Source organism: Carettochelys insculpta, chromosome 29, assembly GCF_033958435.1.
Source record: "Carettochelys insculpta isolate YL-2023 chromosome 29, ASM3395843v1, whole genome shotgun sequence".
NCBI lineage: Eukaryota > Metazoa > Chordata > Testudines > Carettochelyidae > Carettochelys > Carettochelys insculpta.
In genome coordinates this window covers 1,731,472-1,753,200 of record NC_134165.1, presented here as the reverse complement: position 1 = coordinate 1,753,200, position 21,729 = coordinate 1,731,472, and the positions used below count along the sequence as shown (strand labels likewise).

Below are 21,729 nucleotides of genomic sequence, written 5' to 3'. Positions count from 1 at the left end.
TGCCCCCTGCACTGTCCCACCCACCCCCCTTCCCCTCTGCCGGGCGCTGCCTGCCCCCTGCACTGTCCCACCCACCCCCCTTCCCCTCTGCCGGGCGCTGCCTGCCCCCTGCACTGTCCCACCCACCCCCCTTCCTCTGCCGGGCGCTGCCTGCCCCCTGCACTGTCCCACCCACCCCCCCTCCCCTCTGCCGGGCGCTGCCTGCCCCCTGCACTGTCCCACCCACCCCCCTTCCCCTCTGCCGGGCGCTGCCTGCCCCCTGCACTGTCCCACCCACCCCTCCCCTCTGCCGGGCGCTGCCTGCCCCCTGCACTGTCCCACCCACCCCCCTTCCCCTCTGCCGGGCGCTGCCTGCCCCCTGCACTGTCCCACCCACCCCCCTTCCCCTCTGCCGGGCGCTGCCTGCCCCCTGCACTGTCCCACCCGCCCCCCTCCCTCTGCCGGGCGCTGCCTGCCCCCTGCACTGTCCCACCCACCCCCCTTCCCCTCTGCCAGGCACTGCCTGCCCCCTGCACTGTCCCACCCACCCCCCTTCCTCTGCTGGGCGCTGCCTGCCCCCTGCACTGTCCCACCCACCCCCCTTCCCCTCTGCCGGGCACTGCCTGCCCCCTGCACTGTCCCACCCACCCCCCTTCCCCTCTGCCGGGCACTGCCTGCCCCCTGCACTGTCCCACCCACCCCCCTTCCTCTGCCGGGCACTGCCTGCCCCCTGCACTGTCCCACCCACCCCACCTCCCTCTGCCGGGCACTGCCTGCCCCCTGCACTGTCCCACCCACCCCCTTCCCCTCTGCCGGGCACTGCCTGCCCCCTGCACTGTCCCACCCACCCCCCCTCCCTCTGCCGGGCGCTGCCTGCCCCCTGCACTGTCCCACCCACCCCCCTTCCCCTCTGCCGGGCACTGCCTGCCCCCTGCACTGTCCCACCCACCACCCCTCCCTCTGCCGGGCACTGCCTGCCCCCTGCACTGTCCCACCCACCACCCCTCCCTCTGCCGGGCGCTGCCTGCCCCCTGCACTGTCCCACCCACCCCCCTTCCCCTCTGCCGGGCACTGCCTGCCCCCTGCACTGTCCCACCCACCCCCCTTCCCCTCTGCCGGGCACTGCCTGCCCCCTGCACTGTCCCACCCACCACCCCTCCCTCTGCCGGGCACTGCCTGCCCCCTGCACTGTCCCACCCACCCCCCTTCCCCTCTGCCGGGCGCTGCCTGCCCCCTGCACTGTCCCACCCACCCCCCTTCCCCTCTGCCGGGCGCTGCCTGCCCCCTGCACTGTCCCACCCACCCCCCTTCCCCTCTGCCGGGCGCTGCCTGCCCCCTGCACTGTCCCACCCACCCCCCTTCCCCTCTGCCGGGCGCTGCCTGCCCCCTGCACTGTCCCACCCACCCCCCTTCCCCTCTGCCGGGCGCTGCCTGCCCCCTGCACTGTCCCACCCACCCCCCTTCCCCTCTGCCGGGCGCTGCCTGCCCCCTGCACTGTCCCACCCACCCCCCTTCCCCTCTGCCGGGCGCTGCCTGCCCCCTGCACTGTCCCACCCACCCCCCTTCCCCTCTGCCGGGCACTGCCTGCCCCCTGCACTGTCCCACCCACCCCCCCTCCCTCTGCCGGGCACTGCCTGCCCCCTGCACTGTCCCACCCACCCCCCTTCCCCTCTGCCGGGCACTGCCTGCCCCCTGCACTGTCCCACCCACCCCCCCTCCCTCTGCCGGGCACTGCCTGCCCCCTGCACTGTCCCACCCACCCACCCTCCCCTCTGCCGGGCACTGCCTGCCCCCTGCACTGTCCCACCCACCACCCCTCCCCTCTGCTGGGCACTGCCTGCCCCCTGCACTGTCCCACCCACCCCCCCCCCTTCCCCTCTGCTGGGCGCTGCCCAGAGCAGCATGCAAAGGGTGCAGGTGAGCTGCCCAGCCCACCACACAGATGACTCAGTGGCCCCCCATAGTTCAGGCCAAGGCCCGAGCAGCCCCCAGCTCTGCCCCATGTGACATCTGATGCTAGAGCCCAGGCTGCAGGAGCCAGCCCCACGCAGCGGGCACAGGCACGGGCATGGGGGGGAGCAGTGTGCTCAGGGGCTGGGGGGTCCAGCTCCTGCCTCTGCCGCTGCCTGCAAGGGGCCTGGCAACGGCTCCCCCCGGTGTCTGTAACGCCCAGGCCCAGTGCTGCCCACCAGCCCCTTGTGACAGCTCAGCACCAACCACCCGCACCCCAGCCAGGGCCAGCGGCAATCTCGTGCCAAGGGCAGAGCTGGACCCCCACTGCAGCTATGCGTTAACCCTGGCCTAGCCCCATGGGCCCCTGGCACCCCAGCCTGGGCAGCTCTCTGGGCAGGGCCTGGCACAGCTGGGCTGGGGGGAGCGGGGAATGTGAGCACTACCGTCATCCACCTAATAAATGCCATCTGCTAAGCAGCTGGAGGTTCTAATTGGGGCCCTAAATTCCCCCAGAGCCTCCTGGCACCACCGCGGGCTCTGCAGGGCCAGCCATGACCTTGTGGGGCCGGGATCAGGGCCCTGAGGTGCCAGGCGCTGCCCAGACCCGAGGCGTGATCGGGCCCCGACGTGCCAGGCGCTGCCCAGACCCCAGGCGTGATCGGGCCCCGACGTGCCAGGCGCTAGACAGACCCGGGCCGGGATCGGGGCCCCGACGTGCCAGGCGCTGCGCAGACCCGGGCCGGGATCGGGGCCCGATGTGCCAGGCGCTGCGCAGACCCGGGCCGGGATCGGGGCCCAACGTGCCAGGCGCTGCGCAGGCACCAGGAGGCGGTGTCCCCGCTCCCCCGTCGGGCCCCCGGCTCGGTGCTGCCCCTTTTAGCCGGGAGGGGAGTGGCCCGGCCCGGCCCGGCCCGGGGCGGGCCCAGCGGCGCGGAGCAGATCGGGGCCGGGCGCTCGCAGAGCTTCGCAGCCGCTGCCGGGGACCCGGGACCGGCCCGCGGGAAAGGTACCGGCCCGCCCGCCTGCGAGCATCTCCCCGCGCCGCGCCGGAGGGGCTGGGGGCGCCGGCTGCCACGTCCCGCCCGGGCGCGGGGAGCTGGGTGCCAGCCGGGGGGCGCCGGGGGCCGGGCAGCGACCGCAGCGGCCGTCGAGGCCCCCCCTGCCCCGGGCCAGCGGCGGCTCCGGGCCGGAGGGTCCCCGGGCGGGGCGGAGGGAGCCGCCCTCCCGCTCCAGATGTTTGTCTGTAGCCCTGGGGGCGGCCCTGGGCCGGGGCTTTGCCCCCCACCGGAGCCGAGCGGGGCCCGGGCGGCTGCCCCCGCACATCTGGGCGCCGGCGGAGGGAGGCGGGTGGGGGCTGGAGCTGCAGTCGGGGAGTGAAGTCGCCCCAGGGCGCGGGGCGGCCAGGGTCAAGTGCCCGCTGCTGCCAGCGCCCTGGGCCCCCACTGCGCCTCCCCCGGGGAACCGGGCGCTGTGACCGCAAGAGCCCAGGGGGGCTGGTTCTTGGCACGCCTGGGCAGCGCCCGACCCATCGGGGCCCCCTTGAACCGGGCCGGGGCCTGGGCAGCGCTCGGCTCGCTGGGGCCCAGGTCTCGGCCCTGTGCAAGGAATCTCCTTGTTGCTCCTGCAGTTGCGGGGAGGGCAGATCTCCCTGGCCCCTCCGGCCTGGTGGAAATGGGCCGGGTGTAAAAGGGACCCAGGACGGCTCTAAGGGGCTGAGCCGGGCACCGGGCGCTCCTGGAGCCGCCAGGCTGAGGTCCCAGTTGTGGATGTGCAAAAGCGGTTGCAGAAACAGGGCCTTCAGGGAGAGGCTCTGGGTCCTGAATCCCCGCATGCAGCTGGCTCTGGGGCAGAACGTGGCAGCCGCCGTGTGGGCTGCAGAGTGGGGGGGGTCCCGGCTCTGGGGGGCGGAGGAGGGTGGAATTCGGTGGGGAGGGGCCGGTAGTCAGCTGGGGAGGTGGGCGTCTGGGGCTGGTGGTGCTTGGGTGGGTGGCCAGGCCGGAGAGGGGCTGCGCAGCCAGGCTGGGCGCGGCCGCGGGCGGGGGCAGCTGGGGGACGGTGCCAAGGAGCAGCTCAGCGCTGTGATGTCGGCAGAGACGGGACGGCGGATTAGCCCATTAGGGGCAATGAGCAGTTAACTCCTCCATGGCCACCGCCGGGGGGCGCGGAGCTACGAGCGTCTGGGGGGCGTCTCTGGACCCCGCATCGTGTGCCCCAAAGCCCAGTCCAGGGCTCCAACCACTAGGCCCTGCTGCCTCGAGGTCATGCCTGCCGGGCAGCTGCTGCTTCCAGCTTGTGGTGGCACCTGGAGGGAGGGGCTTGGCCGCGGGGCCAGGGAGGGGGCAGGCCCGGGGCCGGGGCCGCAGGCTTCCCTCTCTCTTTCATCCGTGGGTGGAATAAGTTCTGTCGCCTGCACCGCGGCCACCGGCTAAGTGCTCCGCCTGCGGGGAACCCTGCTGGGCCCTGATCCTGCCCCCCGCCCCTGCTCCAGGCCACACAATGGGGCAGGAGCCGCTCCTCTTCCCCAGGGCCTTGGCTCAAAACTAGTGCAAGAGGAGGGCCTGTCTGAGCCCAGCCTGGACGCTGCCCCACCCAGGCCCCCACCTCCACGGCCTGGGGCGGGGGGGGCCATGGGCAGCTGGGCCAGTAGTGCTGGGGGGCGCGGCTTGGCCCCAGGAAGTGGTTGGGGCAACAGCAGCTGCAGGGGAGGGGCTCAGGGCAGGGCTGTGGCCTGGGGGGTGCTGGGGGTTGGGGTGAATCTCTGGGGTACGGCTGCTCTGGGAGGAGGGATTAGCCTGTCTCAGGGGCCGGGGGGCTCGTGGGAGCCTCCCAGAGCAGCCCCCTGAGTGTCCCCTTTGGCACGCCCCAGCGGATCCTGGACCGCCAGCCCCTGAGGCTCCAGAGGACCCCTCCCCAGCCCCTTCCTGACCCCCGTGGGTGCCAAGACCCTGAAGCATGCGGCTGGTTCCCCCTTTGCAACTTCTTTGCTCCCTCCAGCCTTGGTACCAGGACCAGGGACAGCCTGGGGGGGACAGAGGGTCTGTCCTGTGGGGGGTGCAGAGCCCCCCAACCTACAATCTCCCCCACCGCTTCCTTCCCCCAGGCAGAGAGCCCCGGTTTGGCTGCTGGGAAGGGGAGGAGTCCTAGGGACCCCCGTTTGGCGGGGGCTGTTCTCCTGTGGCTCCCCCGCCAATCCCCGTGCGCTGGCCTGGCCCTGAGGGGGCTGAAAGGCGCTGTTGTGCGGCGGAGCACAGGCAGTCGGGGAGGGGACACAATCAGGGCTTTCATGCCAGGCCCAGGCGGAAGGGAAGGGAAGGGGAGTCCCTGAGGGGGCTTTGCGCCGTGTGGGAGGGAGGGGGTGTCTCAGAGCCAGCAGCGGGATGCAGCTGGGATGGGGGCGTCCATGTGTTTCCTTTGTGCCTGCAGACCCCCGGGCGGGAGCCCAGCGCCTGTGAGCGGCAGCCAGCCCCACCCCGCGCCAGCGCCCGCGCCCAGCTGGCCTCTGGGGGCCTTTCTGCTCTAGGGGCGCTGGCTCAGGGTCTCTGCGCAGGGCCGGCTTAGAGGGCGGTGTCTGGGGCTCAGTGCTGGCCAGGTCCCCCCAGCCCAGCCCGGGGCAGGGCACCGGCAGAGAGCAAACCCCTCTTGGTACACCCGGGGGTTCTGATCCACTGCGTACAGCGCCTGGTGCCCGCCCCGCCGCCTCTGCCCAGCTGTGTGAGCGGCCGCGCCCTGCAGCGGGGACCCCGCTGAACAGCTCCCACGCCCCACCCCAGAGGCAGCCGCCTCTCCACAGCAGTAGGGCCGGGGCCGGAGCCAGGCCTGCAGCTCCGGGCGTGAGCGGCTGATGTTGAAACCTGAGCCCAGCCCAGACCCATGTGAGCCCAGCCCGGACTAATTGGTTCCATGTGCGGCCTGGGGCCAGGCAGTGGGGGGAGAGCGGGGAGCGGATCTGCCTTAAAGGAGCCGCAGCGCTGAGGAGTGGGCGGGAGCAGACGGTGTCTCCCCTGACCCCCAGCCAGGCAGCAGGGCCCTGCGCAGACTGGTCCATGTGGGGCGACCACTCAGGCCCAGGGCTGTGATGGGGGGCCGGGCCGGGCCGGGCCCCCTCCCTCCCGGACCTGGAGCAGAAGCCCTGACTGGCAGCCTGCCCCGGCGCCTGCAGCAGAGCTGGGGGGCAGCGGGCTCGGGGTGGGGGGTTAGATCCACCCCAAGAAACCTGAGCAGGGCTGGGGGGACGTGTGTGATGGAAAACACAGAGCCCCCCACTGCAGCACCCCTGCTCCCCCGGAGAGGTCCTGCAGCCCTCGCCCTGCTGCACCGGGAGCCAGGCACACCGGCAGAGCCGGGTTCAGTGGGGCTCCGCTCTCGGGCTCCCCGTACGAGGGAACGAACGCAGTGAACGCCCCTGTGTGCCGTGGGGCAGCACCTGCCCAGGCCCCGGCCAGCCCCACTCCAGCGTCTTCGGCCGGGGCAGCCCCAAGGTGGCCCATCCTTGCTGGGGGCCCCCCACCCCAGGCAGTGCTGGGAGCGGGGCGGGGCTCGGCTCGGGGCCACTCTCCCCGCACCGCTGCCCCCTAGCCCCGCCTGCCTCGCCCAGCCCCAGAGGTGGCCGCACTTGGGGCGGGATCCAGGCCTGGCGCTGGCCGGGGCGGGGCCCAGGGCAGGGAGCCTGGAGCACCAGCTGCGGTCGGGAATGCTGAAGGTTCCAGTGCGGGGGAGCCGGCCAAGTCCCTCCCCGGCTGCTGGAGCCCTGGGCAGCAGCTGGGCGGCATCTGCCTGGCCCTGGCCCTGGCCCTGGCCCTGCCCCTGGCGGGTGGCTCCTCGGTGCGGGCAGGGCCTGGCTCAGCCCATGGAGCTCTGCTCTCCCGCCAGCCCGGCCTGTGGGGAGACCTCGCCAGCAGGGGAGAAGGGGGACCCTGGGGAGAAGGTCGGGCTCTGCCAGTGCCTCGCCCGGCCCAGCCTGTCCTCAGCCTGCCCCTCCCGCGCCCGTCTGCCCGGCTTTCGCCAGCTCTCGGCCTCCTTGCTGCCCACGGCCCGGCCCGAGGGGGCCCCTCTCCTTGGGGTCTGGGCGGCGCCTGGCCCGAGGGGGCCCGGTCTGGGCTCTTGCGGAATCTTGCTGTTTGTTAGCACTAACTCTTCTGTGGCGCAGGGGAGGTGGGAAACGCTGGAGGGCAGGGGCAGAGAGCCTAGTGGTTAGAGCAGGGCTGGGGCAGCAGGACGCCTGGGTTCGCTTGACACTTGGTGCCTTTTGCTCGCAGGGCAGGGCAGGGCCGGCGCCGGAGAGGTGAAGCCGCGGGCGGGCGGGTGGACAGTGTCCCTGGAAGCAGCGTGGTGCCAGCCTGGGCGTCCTGTCTCCCCTGGCACCGGGCCTGGCTCAGGCCTGAGCTGGGAACAACCTTAGACCGCGTCTCCCCACCCCAGCCCTGGGGCAGAGCGGAGCTGGTGCCCCTGCAGGAAGGACCTCCAGGGACTTTTGCCTCTTCACCCCCTGCTCCAGCTGGGGCGCCGCAGGCGGGAGTGGGGAGCCCTGGGCAGGAGCTGGGGGGGGCTGTGGTTGTGAGGTGGGGGGGCTGCGAGGGGGGCGCTGAGTCCAGCCCAGGCTGCAGGAAATTCCCACGTAGCCGCCCGGGAAACTGTTTATTTTTAGAGCAAATCACTGCCATATACGGGAAGGGCCAGAGCGGCGGCCCCCCCAACAGCGCGCCCCACAGCCCCCGCCCTGCCCCCCGCTCGCCCCACAGCACGCCGCCCCCTGCCCCTGCCCGTGCCCTGCCCCCCGCTCGCCCCAGAGCACGCCGCCCCCTGCCCCACAGCGCGCCCCACAGCCCCCGCCCTGCCCCCCGCTCGCCCCACAGCCCCCGCCCTGCCCCCCGCTTGCCCCACAGCACGCCGCCCCCTGCCCCACAGCACGCCGCCCAGCCCCCGCCCTGCCCCCCGCTCGCCCCACAGCACGCCGCCCCCTGCCCCTGCCCTGCCCCCCGCTCGCCCCACAGCACGCCGCCCCCTGCCCGTGCCCTGCCCCCCGCTCGCCCCACAGTGCGCCGCCCAGCCCGCCCCCCAGCACACCGCCCTGCCTCCCGCTCGCCCCACAGCACACTGCCCAACCACCACTCACCCCTCAGCACTCCCCCCAGCCCCCACCCTGCCCTCCCCCCAGCTGGGTCCTGGCTTCTCCAGCCACAAGGCCCAGCGCTGGGGGCGTCGGGTCCCCCCCAGCCTGCAGGCAGGTGCCGAGCAGGGGCCTAGTGAGGCCGGGGCAGAGGGTCCGCGCTGCCCCCATTGGCCGACTACTGCCTGTCCCCAGGGCGCTGCTGGGACGTGACCCTGACGCTGGGGCAGGAGCTGCCTCCCCGCCCCGCGCCAGCCGAAGGGTCAGGCCCAGCCCAGCCCAGCGTGAGACTCTCCCGGCAGCAGGCCCCCAGTCAGCTCCAGGGGTGCCTTCCTGGGCAGTGGGGCCTAGTGGTTAGAGCTGGGGGGCTGGGCTGGAGCCAGGACTCCTGGGTTCTGTCCCACCTCTGGGGGGAGTGGGGTCTAGTGGTTAGAGCAGGGCGCGGCCTTGGGTGCCAAGACTACTGGATTTCATGCCTCCATGCTGGGGGGCCCTGCTCAGGGACCCCCCCCCGTCCCAGCGTGTTCCGATCGCGGCCCAGGGCTCTTTGGGGCAGGACTGGAAGGAGCCAGCTGAGCCTTCGCCACAGCGGTGGCGGGGAGGTCCGGAGGCGCCGGGCGGGGGCCACAGTGGTCGGTGGGAGGCCGATCCCAGGGCAGGCTGGGGAGAGGACGCCCCCTGGACCCCCAGCGAGCAGACGGGGCGGCAGGATCCAAGTGGCTGGCGCACGGCCCAGCCTGGCGGGGCAGGAAACCAGAGGCAGCAGCTGGGAAATGCTGGGGGGGGGTCACTGGCAGGGCGAGGGCGGGGGGGGCCAGAATGCCGGCCCGCTGGGGTCTGGCGGTGAGAGGGAGGGAGCCCGGACCCCTCGGTTCTCTTCCCAGCTGTGCGGGGAGGTCACTGGCAGGGCGAGCGGGGAGCGTCAGACTGCAGGCCAGCTGGGGTCTGCCGGTGCGGGTGCTGGGAACCAGGACTCCTGGGTTGTCTCCCAGCTGTGGATGGGACGGGGCGTGGTGGGGGGAGGGAGCCAGGACTCCTGCTCTCAGCCCTGGGCAGCAGCGGGTGTCTCGCCGCTGGAACCGGGACTCCTGGGCCTGCCGGACCCGGCTGTGCGCGCTGGCTCTCGATGTGCCCCCAGCCGCTGGCTCTCGTTGCAGGTCGCAGGGCAGAGCTGCCCCTTGTCCTAGAAGCTCTGTGGGATCCCAGTGACGGGCTGCAGCCCCGAGACCAGCCAGCATGGCCCAGGTGCTACACATGGAGCCGGGTTTCCCAGGTGGGTGCTTGTGCTCTGGGCACGGCCGGCGGAGGTCAGGTGCGAACCCTGGAGTCCGGGCCAGTCTGCCCTTTACCATAAAGCAGCCTCCCTCCCTGCCCGGTGCGGTGGTGCTGGTTAGTCAGCTGCTGCCTGCAGCTCCGTGCTGGGCAATGGCTGTATAGCCGGCTGCCGTGCCCCACCCCAGAGGTGGCTGCAGCTCCGTGCTGGGCAATGGCTGTATAGCCGGCTGCCGTGCCCCACCCCAGAGGTGGCTGCAGCTCCGTGCTGGGCAATGGCTGTATAGCCGGCTGCCGTGCCCCACCCCAGAGGTGGCTGCATTCTGCCCAGGAGAGAAGGAAGCTGCCTGGGCACCAGTAGATGACACATTGATTTTCTAAGATCTTTTGGGTTCAGCCAGGGCGCCAGGCGCTGGCGAAACCTGAACCCCACTGGCCTGACAGCGTTCCGCCAGTCCGGGCCCCTGGAGATCAGATGCTCCCTAGGACCCCTGGGTTCTGTTCCCAGCTCTGCGAGGGAAGGGCTGTGAGGCAGGACTCCTGGGGCTCAGTCCTTGCACGAGCCTGTCTCGTGCCTCAGTTTCTCTCTCCAGCTGGAGACGGAGGAGAGTTGGCGGAGGCCTGTGCGGCATCGCCCCCCCGCCACTGACCCACTCCCGCTCCACAGGGCAGCCCACGGCGCCCGCCCCGGCCCCGCAGCCGCCGTACTCGGTGGAGACGCCCTACGGCTACCGCCTGGACTTGGATTTCCTGAAGTACGTGGAGGACATCGAGAAGGGTAACACGGTGCGGCGGCTCCCGGTGCTCCGGCGGCCCCGCTACAGCTCGCTGCCCCACGGCACCGGCTCCTGGTGGACCTCCACCGAGTCCCTGTGCTCCACCGCCAGCGTGGACAGCCGCCGCTCCGCCGCCTCCTGCTGCTACCCGCTGCCCGACGCCCGCGTGGAGAGGACCCTGCTGGGGGCCCGCCGCAGGCTGGAGGACCAGGCCGGCTCCACCGCCTCCCTGCCGGCGCTGGGCGGCTCGCGGGCGGGCGGCACCCCGCTGAGCTCGGGGCTCTCCACTCCCGTGTGCCCCACGCCCGGGCACCTGCAGCAGGTGCGGGAGCAGATGGCCACGGCGCTGCGCAAGCTGCGCCAGCTGGAGGAGCAGGTGAAGCTCATCCCGGTGCTGCAGGTGAAGGTCGCGGTGCTGCAGGAGGAGAAGCGCCAGCTGAGCGTGCAGCTCAAGAGCCAGAAGTTCCTGAGCCCCCCGGGCCGGCCCCGGGGCGAGCTCTACATCGCCGCCCCGGAGGGGGAGCCGGAGGGCGGCGGCCGGCGGGCGGGCGAGCGGAAGGAGGTGCGCTCGGTGGGGGTGGGGACGCCGGGCGGGGGCGCCCGGCGCAGCGTCGGGGTGGGGGTCAACGAGGAGCAGCTGGTCCCGGAGGGGCAGCGCCAGGCAGGGCTCGCCCTGGCGGCCAAGGTGGCCGTGCTGGAGAAGCAGCTGCAGGCGGCCCTGCTGGAGCTGCAGGCGGCCCGGGAGGAGCTGGCGCAGGCGGGCCCCGGGCAGCAGCCGGAGACGCCCGTCAAGGCCGACGCGCTCAAGGTGATCCGGTGCGAGCCGGAGGTGGCGGCCAGCACGGCCACAGGCATAGCCCAGCAGCGCCAGCGGGCCCAGAGCCTGCAGCCCCCCGCCGGCCGCCGGGCCCCGCGGCAGGGGGAGCCGGGAGCGCCGCCCCAGGCCACGCGGGTGGAGACCGCCTTCGCCCTGCCGGCCGCCGCGCCTCCCGCCGCCCTCGTCCATGGCGTCAAGAAGATCAGCATCGCAGCCGAGCAGCCGGGCCCGGGCGGCCGAGCCTCGCCAGGTAGGGCCCAGCGCGGGCGCCTGCAGGCGGGTGGGGGGCGCCCCATGGCGAGCTGCCCCCGCCCCCCGCGTAATACACAGGCGGCTTCCGAGGCTGCTTAAAACCAGGCCGCTTGCGGCCCCGGCTGGAGTTTCCTTCCGACTGAGGTGAACCAGGTCAGCCCCGAAAGCCCCTCTGCCAGCCCCAGAGCCCCGGGCACTCGCCCTCCGCCGGGCCCGTCCTTGCAGCCTCCCATCCGAGTAACGGTGGGAGGGGAAATGGGTCTCGTGGTCCAGCCAGGCACAAGTTCTGCTCCCGGTGCAGGCGCAGCCCCGAGGGACGGGACGGGCCCGGCTCCCGCCCACACATGCCCCGTCCTCCGCTGCGCCCTTCCGCCCGAGAGTCTCCGTTGGGCGTCTCGGCCGCATCGCCGAGGGGAGGGCGCCCCGTCCCGAGCGTGTCCCAGCACGACCGCAGGTGCGGAGCCCGGCACAGAGCTGCCAGCAGCTTTCCCTAGGTGCAAACCCCTCCGTGCTCCAGGACAGGTTTTCAGGCCCTCTTAACGTACAGCCCTGGTAACGTCGCACCCCGGCTCTGCTGGGAGGCAGAGCTCATTGCGGCCCGGCCCGGCCCGGCCCGGCCTGGGAGGAGGGGGCCGAGCCGCCTTAGCTCCCGCCCTCGCGCCGGCCTACCCAGGCCCCGGGACGCTTCCAGCAGCCTCGAGGCTGCTCTGCCTCGGGCACCAGAGGGGGACGCCCAGGCGACCGCGAGGCTCCCTCTGTGTTCGCTTGAGGCACCTCAGGCCCTGCAGGCAGAACAGGGGGCACCTGGGTGGGGCGGTCTGCTGGGAACTGGGGGGCGACAGTGGGAGGGGCGGGCAGAGATGTGCACACCAGGCAGTGCAGGACGCCTGGGTTTCCTCCCAGCCTCAGCTGGGGACTGTAGCTTCAAGGCAAGAGCACCCAGGAGCCCGGACTCCTGGGTCCCCCCCTCCCTGCTCAAGGGCCTGCGAGCCCGGACTCCTGGGTCCCCCCCTCCCTGCTCAAGGGCCTGCGAGCCCGGACTCCTGGGTCCCCCCACCCGCTGCTCAGGGTGTGAGAAGGGCTCCGACAGGGCACGCTGAACTGAGGGGAGAGCGTGAGACGAGCAGCTCCCTCGTTAGCTCACCCTTCGCCACACTCACTGCCTCAGCACCGCCCAGGCCTTTGGGCACCAGGCAGGGTGTGACACCAGCACCCTGTGGCCCAGGTGTGTCTGACCCTGCCCCCTTTGCTCCATTTCCAGAGCCCCTCACAGCCACCTGGAAGCCAGTGGCCCCGGACTCTGTCCCAGTCCAGTTGGCTGCACCGTACCCGAGCCCGGCGGAGGACCCAGGTGAGGGGCTGGGTGAGCCAAGGCCTTCAGGAGCAGGGAGCCCAGGACAGTGTCTGACCCCGGCCTCTCTGCTCATCTCCCCACAGCCGCAGCACAGGGGGGCTCTGGAGGTGCCGTGAAGAGGCCGGAGGGGGCCCCACGGCTGGTGGGCATCAACAGCGGGTAAGCGGGACGAGGGAGGCAGAACTGCTCGGCCCCAGGCTGCCTTCCCACCGAGCAGGGGAGGGGCCGGACGCCTGGGTTCTGGCCAGGTTCCCGCTCGTTTTTCCCAGCTGGGGGTGCAATAAATGTGTGTGGAGCTGTGCACCCCCCAGGACAGGCTGGGCGGCCCGGGCTCCGCTCCCAGAGGATGCTGGTTCTAGTCATGCTTGGGGGAGTGGGGTGTAGTGGTTAGGAGCGCCAGGCTGTGGGAGGGGAGCTCGGTGCAGCGGTTCTCAGCCAGGGCCACCTAGGTGGGCCCAAGCAGTTAGCAGAGCTGCACTGGGGTAGTGGTCAGAGCTGGGGCCTGGTTCTGCCCTGAGGCCCGAGTCCCGCCCGCCACCCCCCAGGTACGAGTCGACGTCCTCAGAGTCCAGCACGGCCGAGAACTCCTCCGACAGCGAGAGCACAGCCAGCGAGTACCACGAGGCCAACGAGGGGCTCCCTGCGGGGCAGACGGAGACCCCCAAGCCGCCCGCCCCCCCCCGAGCCCCAGCCGAAGGCGACACAGCAGCTGCAGAGCAAACCCCCAGGGCGGCCCAGGGAAGAGGCGCTGGGTAACTGTCCGGGTCTCTGGGCACTCCTGTGAGGGGGGCAGAGGGTAAAGCAGGGGTCCAACGCACCCGGGTTCTCCCCCAGCCCTGGGAACAGAGAGGAGACTAGTGGTTAGAGCTGGGGGAGGGACTGGAAGCCAGAACTCCTGGGTCCTCTCCAAGCTCTGGGGAGGGAGGGGGACGAGTGGTCAGAGCAGGGGTAGGCCAGGGAGCCAGGACTCCTGGGTTCCCCCTGTGCTCTGGGCGGGGGCTGGGAGCCAGGTTCTCCCCGTGCCCTGAGAAGGGGAGGGGCAGGGGGCCAGTCAGACCCTGCCCCTGTCCAGCTGAGTCCCGCCAGGGTTGTGCCCTGAGCTGCCACCCCTTGGTTCCTGTTTGCCCTGAGCCCCAGGGCCCCCCCAGCTGCCTGGCCCTGACCCCTCAGCACACCCACCATTAACCCCTGGGCTGCTGCTTGCGGTGTCCAGCCGCCTCAGCAGGGCCTGGGATCTGCCCTGTCCCCCGGAGGACTCCCTAGCCCCTGCTCCCGCCTCTCGTTGCAGGGTGGGACTCGGCCCCGAGCTGCACGCGGCCTGTGAGACGGTGCAGAAGTACCTGGAGAGCCCAGACACGCACATGGCCGAGGAGGTGGTAGGCGCAAGCAGGGGCCGGTGTCTAGAACTCGGGGCCTCGGGGTGTGACCAGCTGCAGTTCTCAGGCCAGCCACCGGGGGGCAACGGCCACCTCCCCTGGGCTGGTGGCAGCTGCAGCCAGGACTCCTGGGTTCTCCCTGCGGCCAGGGAGAGGCCCTCGGTGCGGAGGGATTGTGGAGCGCTCAGCCCCCTTTGCAAGGCTGAGCACAGCGTGGGGCACTGAGGCAGGGCAGGGGGCGTGACCGGGGGCAGAGCTGGGCACAGTCCTGGCTCCTGGGCACAACCCCTTGGGCTGCATGGCTCCGCCTGGCTCGGCCCGGGAGCTGCAGGGCGTTGAACAGTGCTGCGGCTGGGTCCGCGTCCCCGGCAGGGGGGACTGCGCAGCGCCAAAGTTAGCGCGTGAAGACCTGGCCGCCTTCTGTGTCCCTGTGTGAGTGCTGCTGAAACCGGCGGAGCTGGGACGCCTGGGTTCTGTTCGGAGGGTGGTGGGGTGTCTGGTAAGAGCCGGGGGGGGTGCGCTGGGACGCCTGGGTTCTGTTCGGAGGGTGGTGGGGTGTCTGGTAAGAGCCGGGGGTGGGGCTGGGACCCTGGGTTCTGTTCGGAGGGTGGTGGGGTGTCTGGTAAGAGCCGGGGGTGGGGCTGGGACGCCTGGGTTCTGTTCGGAGGGTGGTGGGGTGTCTGGTAAGAGCCGGGGGGTGGTGCTGGGACGCCTGGGTTCTGTTCGGAGGGTGGTGGGGTGTCTGGTAAGAGCCGGGGGGGGGCGCTGGGACGCCTGGGTTCTGTTTGGAGGGTGGTGGGGTGTCTGGTAAGAGCCGGGGGAGGCTGGGACCCTGGGTTCTCTCCCTGGCTGTGGGAGGGCAGTGAGGTCGGGTGGTTAGAACGGGGCAGGGAGCTGAGACTCGAGGTCGTCCCCCTGCTCTGGGGGGCCCCTGGGGTCTGTTGGCTGGGGCAGGACGCCTCTCCCCATCTCCCCGCAGAAGGCGGCCTACGGCCTGGTGCTGCAGGACTGGCTGCAGCTCTCCTGCCACAGGGAGGCCGCCCGGGAGGCGGTGGCGGGGCGCCTGGCCGCGTACGGCGCCATCTCCCCGCGGCTGCTGCACTGCGTGGTCAACATGGCAGACAGGAACGGGAACACGGCGCTGCACTACACCGTCTCCCACTCCAACTTCCCCCTGGTCCAGCTGCTCCTGGAGACTGGTGAGGGGCCACGACAGGGGGGCGGGCAGTGGGGGCCGGTGGTTAGCGCGGGGGGGTGGAGGGACAGGCGGGCAGTGGGGGCTGGCTGTTGGGGGTGGGGGTGAGCCCGGACTCCTGGGTTCTGTTCCGGCTCTGGGTCACTCGGCTCTGCTGACGCTGCCTGCTCTGTCCCTAGGCCTGTGCACGGTGGACGCGCCGAACAAGGCGGGCTACACGCCCATCATGCTGACAGCGCTGGCCGCCACCCGCGGCGAGGCGGACATGGCCACCATCCGGCAGCTGCTGCAGCGGGGTGATGTCAATGCCAAAGCCAGCCAGGTGGGGGCGGGGCCACGCGGGGTGGGAGGGGCCACAGCAGGGTGGGAGTGGCCAGGTGTGGGCAGAGAGGGGAGGAGCCACAGCAGGGTGGGAATGGCCAGGTGTGGGCGGGGCAGGGGAGGGGCTGGCCAGTGAGGGTGTAGGGGGTGAGTAGGAGCAGTGGGGCTGAGCAGGCTGACCCCCGCGCCCGACCTGGGTTCCCCGCAGGCTGGCCAGACGGCCCTGATGCTGGCCGTGAGCCACGGGCGGCTGGACGTGGTGCAGGCGCTGCTGGCCTGTGGGGCCGACGTGAACCTGCAGGACGCCGATGGCTCCACCGCGCTGATGTGTGCCTGCGAGCACGGCCACGCCCAGATCGCCCGCCTGCTGCTGGCCGCGCCTGCCTGCTGCGTGGGCCTGGCTGACCACGTGAGTGCCATGCCCCGGGCCAGCTGCAGGGAGGGGGTGGCCCCAGCTTCGCAGTTACAGGGGGGTGGAGTTATGCAAAGGAGGCAGTACCCTGATTTGCATACTTGACTATGAGTGAGTCCCCCTCTGACGGGGAGTCCCACCCCAGGAGTTGTGGGCCAGGGCTGGGGGGCTGCTGTGGAGGTGGGACAGGTCACTGCCCCAGTCGGATCACCCGGTCCCCCCGCAGGACGGCAGCACAGCCTTGTCCATCGCGCTGGAGGCCGGGCACAAGGACATCGCAGCCATGCTCTGCGCCCACGGGAACCTCGCCACGCCGCCTTCCCTGGTGCGTGATACACGCTGCGTGTGGAGAACGCTCACGCCCCTCGCCAGTGTGAGTGGAGCTGGGCCTGGGCCTGGGCCTGTTACACATCACAGGTCCAGCCAGTTGTGTCCCCCACTGGCCCTGCCAGCTTTTAGTTGCTCTCATGGGGGAGGCACCGGGCAGCACTGCCGCAGCAGAGTGCCTGGGAGCTGGGGGGCCAGGCCTAGCTGGGGGACAGCGTCCCCTCAGCACAGCTGCAGGGTCCCTGTGTGGGGAGGTCAGGGCCCTGGGAGGTCGAGCCTGCAGGGGCCGATGTCCTCTCCCAGAGATGGCTGGGGGGGGCCAGTGTCTCGGGTCAGCAGGGGCTGGGGGTGACTCTCACACACACACATGCTCCGCCGGGCAGACAGGATGACGTACCTGCCTCTGCTGGCCGGTGCCGCTCGGAGCCAGCTGGTACCTGCCTCTGGGCCCCAGGTCTCTGAGCTTTGGTGGGCAAACGAGCTGGGCTGGCCCTCAGCAGCCCTGGGTCCAGATTCGGACCCGTTGGGCATGACTGGTGGTGTGTCCCACCCTGGCCCCGTGCCTCAGTTTCCCCACTTGTAAAAGGGGGACAGGGAGAGGGCAAGCAGGACCAAGGCTGGATCTACACGGAAGCCAAAATATTCCTTCCAGACAACCCCAGATCAGCCAAAAACCGAGGCTGCAGCAGCCAGTCTGCCCACCGAGACGCAGTAGCGGAGGATGGACCACCCCACTCCCCTCTCCTAGCAGCAGGGGCCCAGGCAGCCCTGAAGACACCAAACTGTGGGGAGAGGAAAGAGTGTCCAGGGAACGCTCTCCACCCCAAGCACTGATGCTGACAAAGGCCCGTCCCTCCTGCGGTCCAGGCTGTGCTGCCGGAGCCTCTGCTGCTGCTGACCCCGGGAGCAGCTGCTGAGTTAGGATCAGGCTGGGTGGCAGCAATGGCAGGAGTGGAAGGAAGCGAGTGAGGAGGTGGCGAAAAGCACCTGCCCGAATCCCTCATGTTGGAGCCTCCAGCACTCCAGCCCCACGAAGCCAAAACCAGGGCGAGACAAAGCAGGCTGCTCCCGCCGGACAGAGCACAAGCCGGAGCCAAGCTTTGCGGCTGAAATCTGACAACTGCATTTTCCCAGTGTCCCCTGGATTATTCTCCGGGGGCCTCACTCCCCGGCTGGGTTGAGAGGCTCTGCCCCAGCAGCAGCTGCATCTCCTGGACCAGCTTCTGGTAGACACAGGATTCTCGTCCAGGGCTGTTCCCCTCCCCTCTCACCAGCGCCCATTGGGCTGGAGGGTGAGGGCTCTCGGTGCATTGTGAGTACTGCAGCTCCCCTTGGGTAAGTCATGCCCTGGTGCCCTGTGCCTCAGTTTCCCCTCGATTTTTTTTTTTTCCCCATTTTTAAAAAAGCTTTTTTTCTCTTCAGTGTTAGTGTTATTTCCGGGGGAAGCAGCTGGAGGCTGTTTCTAAAAGCAATTGTAAAGGAAGCATCAACTTCCATCCCTCCTAGCGGCTCAGCGAGGGAGCCAGGTCAGTCTGTAGTGTCAGAAAGCAGGCCTGGCGCGCCTTAAACTCTAACAGCGTCGTTTGTTCGGTGCTGCGCCATCGTGGCACAGCCCCACGGCCTCGGCTCTGCCCCCCAACAGCTCCTCCCCTGAGACACGATAGTGTGCGTCTTTCAGGCGCTCCAGGCCTGCTTGCTTGTGTTAGGAGCTGGGCAGCCGCATGGACTCAGTCCCTCACCCGGCCAGCAGGGGCCAGCACCTCCCCTCTGGCCCAGTCGAGCTGTCGGGCACTTCTCAGCCCAGTAACGAGAGGGTTGTGGGTGCCCGACCCCCCCACCTTCCGCCCTGGCCGGAGCCACGAGCCCTCGGCCCGGCCCGGCCCCGGCTCGCTGTAGAGCGAACGTGTATATTACTGGAGCTGCAGCACCTCGGGGCGCAGTCATGGGGCCCCGGCACCAGCCCCGTGCAGAGCAGGGCGGGGGGTGGTCCCCCAGCCGGTACAAAGCCCTGTGTAGTTGTAGAGCTTTGAGGTGCTCTCTGCCCACCACCCCCGGCACGCTTACAGACTGTTTCATTAACCCCCCCACAGGGGGGCAGCACCCGGGGGTGGGGGGTGGGGGGGCAGCTCTTTTTATAGCAGGGGTGGGGGTCTAGTTGCACATACAATTAGATGTATTCGTTGATGCCACTATTACATTAACCCCCCCGCCCTTTGTAACCTGTTAAATAAAGCTAGTGGGATGCCGAGGCCCTGGGGCGGCTCTGTTAACTGTGGGTCGCGGGGGGGTGTTCTATGGGCTGAGCTGAGACCCACTGTCTTGGCCCTGCTCTGCTACTGCCCTCCTGAGTGACCTAGGGTGAGTCACTTGTTGGCTTGGCATGTGAGCTTTCCAGGCAGCACGTGGCCCTTTGTCCCCCCTCCCACCCCCGTTCTTGGTCTGGGTCCACGTAGTGTCCACTGTTGTGCCAGGGGCTGCGTCTCTAATTGCTGCTGTGATACACCTCACTCAGCTGGGGGCCGTTGTGGCCTCCCCGGGCGCCGCGGTGGCTGGCCAGCACTCAGGTGCTCAGCCGAGCAAAGCACCTGCCAGCGTCTGGCCCCTAAGAGCCCACAGCTGGTGCAGAGAGAGGGGCCAGAGCCCTGGTGAGGTTCTTGGAGGCTGGAGGAACAGGCAGAGCCTGAGTCTGTGGTTGCTCATAGTGCGTGGCAGAGTCATGTCTAAACTTGGGTGTGTTGGCTGGGGGGAGACCGAGCATGGGCCAGGGCACTAGGCCGGGCCGAGCAGCAGGTAGGTGCCAGCCCAGCTGGCTGAGGGGCAGGCGGCTGTCCCAGCGGAACGAGAAGGGCGTGTGATGCCGAACTCAGTTACGTGGCTGTTGCGGAGCTGATGCCCATCGAGCAGGCGAGGCAGGTGCTTGGCTGGCACTGAGCCGCGGGCGCCAGGGCCCACAGAGGAGATCTGAGGGTGGGTTGGAAAGGTGGCATGATGTGGCTTTGGTCCTCTGGGGCTGGGTGCTGAGCCCAGAACCTCCCTGCGTGGGCAGGCACGTGCCTGGCTGCCCAGAAGGAGGCTGGAGTAAAACTGCCAGCTGGGCCAGAGGGGCTGTGGGTGTAAGTGCCCCTCGGGCAGAGGGGGTGGTGGCTTGGCACAGCAAGGCCCCTGTACGGGCAGGCAGAGGTGGCGTGGGGCTCCCAGCAGCGCCGGGGCTTTGGGCCAGTGTGGGGGGGCCGAAGGGGCGACAGTGATTTGACTCTGCTGGCACACAGGCGCTGGCAGTAGCAGGCAGCCAGGAAGCTGGGCCAAGGTGTCTTTGGGTTCCTCACCGCCGGTGTTTTCCTGCTACCACCGACGCCTCCACGGGGCGGGGGCCGGGTGCAAAGGGGTTGGCAAACTGGCCCAGCCCTGTGGCGGCTGCGGGGCCGAGGCTGACCAGCTTCCGGGGCAGGCGCGGCGTTGGGCTTGCCGGCAGTTTTCCATGGTGATGCTGCACGGGGCAGCCGTGGGCCACAGCCGTCCAGCTGTGCAGTTGCTTGTGAGCACCGAGCAGGGCAGGGCCCATTGCTAAAGGCCGCCCCCTGGCGGCAGCTGCGCCTGGGCTGGGGACCAGTGAGGCCGAGGCCTGGGAAATGGGCCCAGGCTCTGGGTGCCGGAGTCCAGCTTGGGCTGCAGCAGTGCCCCCCCGGCCGTGGCCCGGGCCCTCCTGTTGATGGTCATGTTTGCCAAGGAGGTGCTGGTGCTGCCGTGAGGGGGTTCAGGGGTCCCCCAAGCTCTGCACCCCGCGGCAGGCAGGAGAACAGCGGCTTTATTAGCGGACTGGGCCAGCGTCGTACAGAGGTGTCAGGACAGAGACAGCCCAATGCATGCGGGGGAGAGGAGGTCCCAAGGGGACCATGTGAGCTGGGGCCTTGCCCCCTCCTTTGTCTCACTCCCCCCCCCCCCCACTAACTGCTTCCTAACTTCCAGTTCCAACTCAAACCCCTCAGGCTCCAGCTGCCCCTTTCGCTGCAGCCCTGAGGGGTGGCAGGAGACCCTCAGCAGGCGCCTCCTTCCCCCCCCCCCCCCCCCAAACTACGGCACTGCTGCCAAAACCCTCTAAACGGGTGCAAGGCACCCAAGCGCTGGCAAACTCATTAGCCACACACACAAACAAAGCTGCAGCTGTCCCCAACCTCACAACAGCCTGGCTGTGAGCTGGCACCGTCCCCCATCTCCCTGGCCCAGCTCAGCCCCGGCACTGGCCTGGCAGGAAGAAAGGGGAAAAAAAAATTGCCTGCGATTTCTCCTCCCCCTCCCACAGCACAGCTGTGCTCCAAACAGGGCAACCTTCTCCCCCACCCCTGCCCCCGGCTGCAGCAGAGCAGGGGTAGAGCCCCTGCCGGGGTGAATTCCTCCTGTTCCCATGTGCCCCTTGTTAGGAGCGCAGCAAAAAGGAGGAACTGGATGACACAGACAGGTGGGGGGGTGTAAAGGGCAGGAGCTCAGTTTAGCAACAAGGGAAGAAGTTGGGCAGACCAGGCTGGGCCGGCGACCAGGCTGGAGCTCAAGGGCACGGGGGGAACCAAGGCAGCTGGGACCCCTGTTCCCTGTAAGCAGAGCGCTTGGGCAGCCATGAACCACAGCTGGAGCACTGGGCTCAGGAAACCTTGTGGGGGGCAGAGAAAGGGAACTAAAGTGATTAAAGGCCTTTTTTAAAAAAAAAAAAAAAAAAAAAAAAGCCCTAGTAGCAGAATGCCAGCCTGAGTAGTGAGTGCCAGCGTGGGGGTAGTGAGTGGGCGTAGTGAGTGCCAGCCTGGGAGTAGTGAGTGGGCGTAGTGAGTGCCAGCCTGAGAGTAGTGAGTGGGCGTAGTGAGTGCCAGCGTGGGAGTAGGGAGTGGGCGTACTGAGTGCCAGCCTGAGAGTAGTGAGTGGGTGTAGTGAGTGCCAGCGTGGGAGTAGCGAGTGGGCGTACTGAGTGCCAGCGTGAGAGTAGTGAGTGCCAGCGTGGGGGTAGTGAGTGGGCGTAGAGAGTGCCAGCGTGGGGGTAGTGAGTGCCAGCGTGGGTGTAGTGAGTGCGTGTACTGAGTGCCAGCGTGGGAGTAGTGAGTGGGCGTAGAGAGTGCCAGCGTGGGGGTAGTGAGTGGGCGTAGAGAGTGCCAGCGTGGGCGTAGTGAGTGCCAGCGTGGGGGTAATGAGTGGGCGTAGAGCGTGCCAGCGTGGGAGTAGTGAGTGCCAGCGTGTGGGTAGTGAGTGGGTGTACTGAGTGCCAGCGTGGGGGTACTGAGTGCCAGCGTGGGGGTAGTGAGTGCCAGCGTGGGCGTTGTGCAGGTTAGAAATGAGCCGGCTGAGCGGGGCCAGGAGAGCAGCTTTCAGGTACCTAGAAGAGGGTCACAAGGAGGCGGGAGAAAAGCTGGTTTCTTTGCTCCTTGTCCTGTGCAGCCATTCGGAGAAACTGCTGAATGGGCAGGTGGTTAACACAGGAACGAATTGCCTGGGGCGGCTGCTGGGCTCCCTGCTTGGAGACAGCGGTTTTTGGGCGGGGGGTGTGACCTGGCTGGCAGCTGGTGTGGCCATGAGGGCAGGGGACTGGACACTGCCCACTGCAGTGCA

At 69.7% G+C, this 21,729-nt stretch overlaps 1 protein-coding gene across 5 annotated transcripts; it reads left to right on the top strand.

Moving 5' to 3' along the window:
- Positions 1–2,862: 2,862 nt before the first annotated feature.
- KANK2 (KN motif and ankyrin repeat domains 2) lies at positions 2,863–18,293 on the top strand. 5 transcript variants are annotated; one of them, XM_074980137.1, is made up of 12 exons: positions 2,863–2,938; positions 9,196–9,311; positions 9,978–11,153; positions 12,417–12,506; positions 12,593–12,668; positions 13,055–13,261; positions 13,798–13,885; positions 14,865–15,084; positions 15,260–15,402; positions 15,610–15,810; positions 16,040–16,186; positions 16,793–17,557. In XM_074980137.1, exons 2-12 carry the CDS (start codon positions 9,275–9,277, stop codon positions 16,853–16,855), a joined length of 2,448 nt encoding a protein of 815 aa, XP_074836238.1. In that variant the 5' UTR covers positions 2,863–2,938; positions 9,196–9,274; the 3' UTR covers positions 16,856–17,557. The 5 variants fall into 5 exon arrangements, 4 of the variants coding, with proteins under 4 accessions (XP_074836238.1, XP_074836241.1, XP_074836239.1 ...); XR_012642806.1 differs by lacking the exon at positions 2,863–2,938 and adding an exon at positions 17,563–18,293 and having other exon boundaries at positions 8,891–9,311; positions 16,793–17,475; XM_074980138.1 differs by lacking the exon at positions 2,863–2,938 and having other exon boundaries at positions 8,889–9,311; positions 13,798–13,882.
- The last annotated feature ends 3,436 nt before the right edge of the window (positions 18,294–21,729 follow it).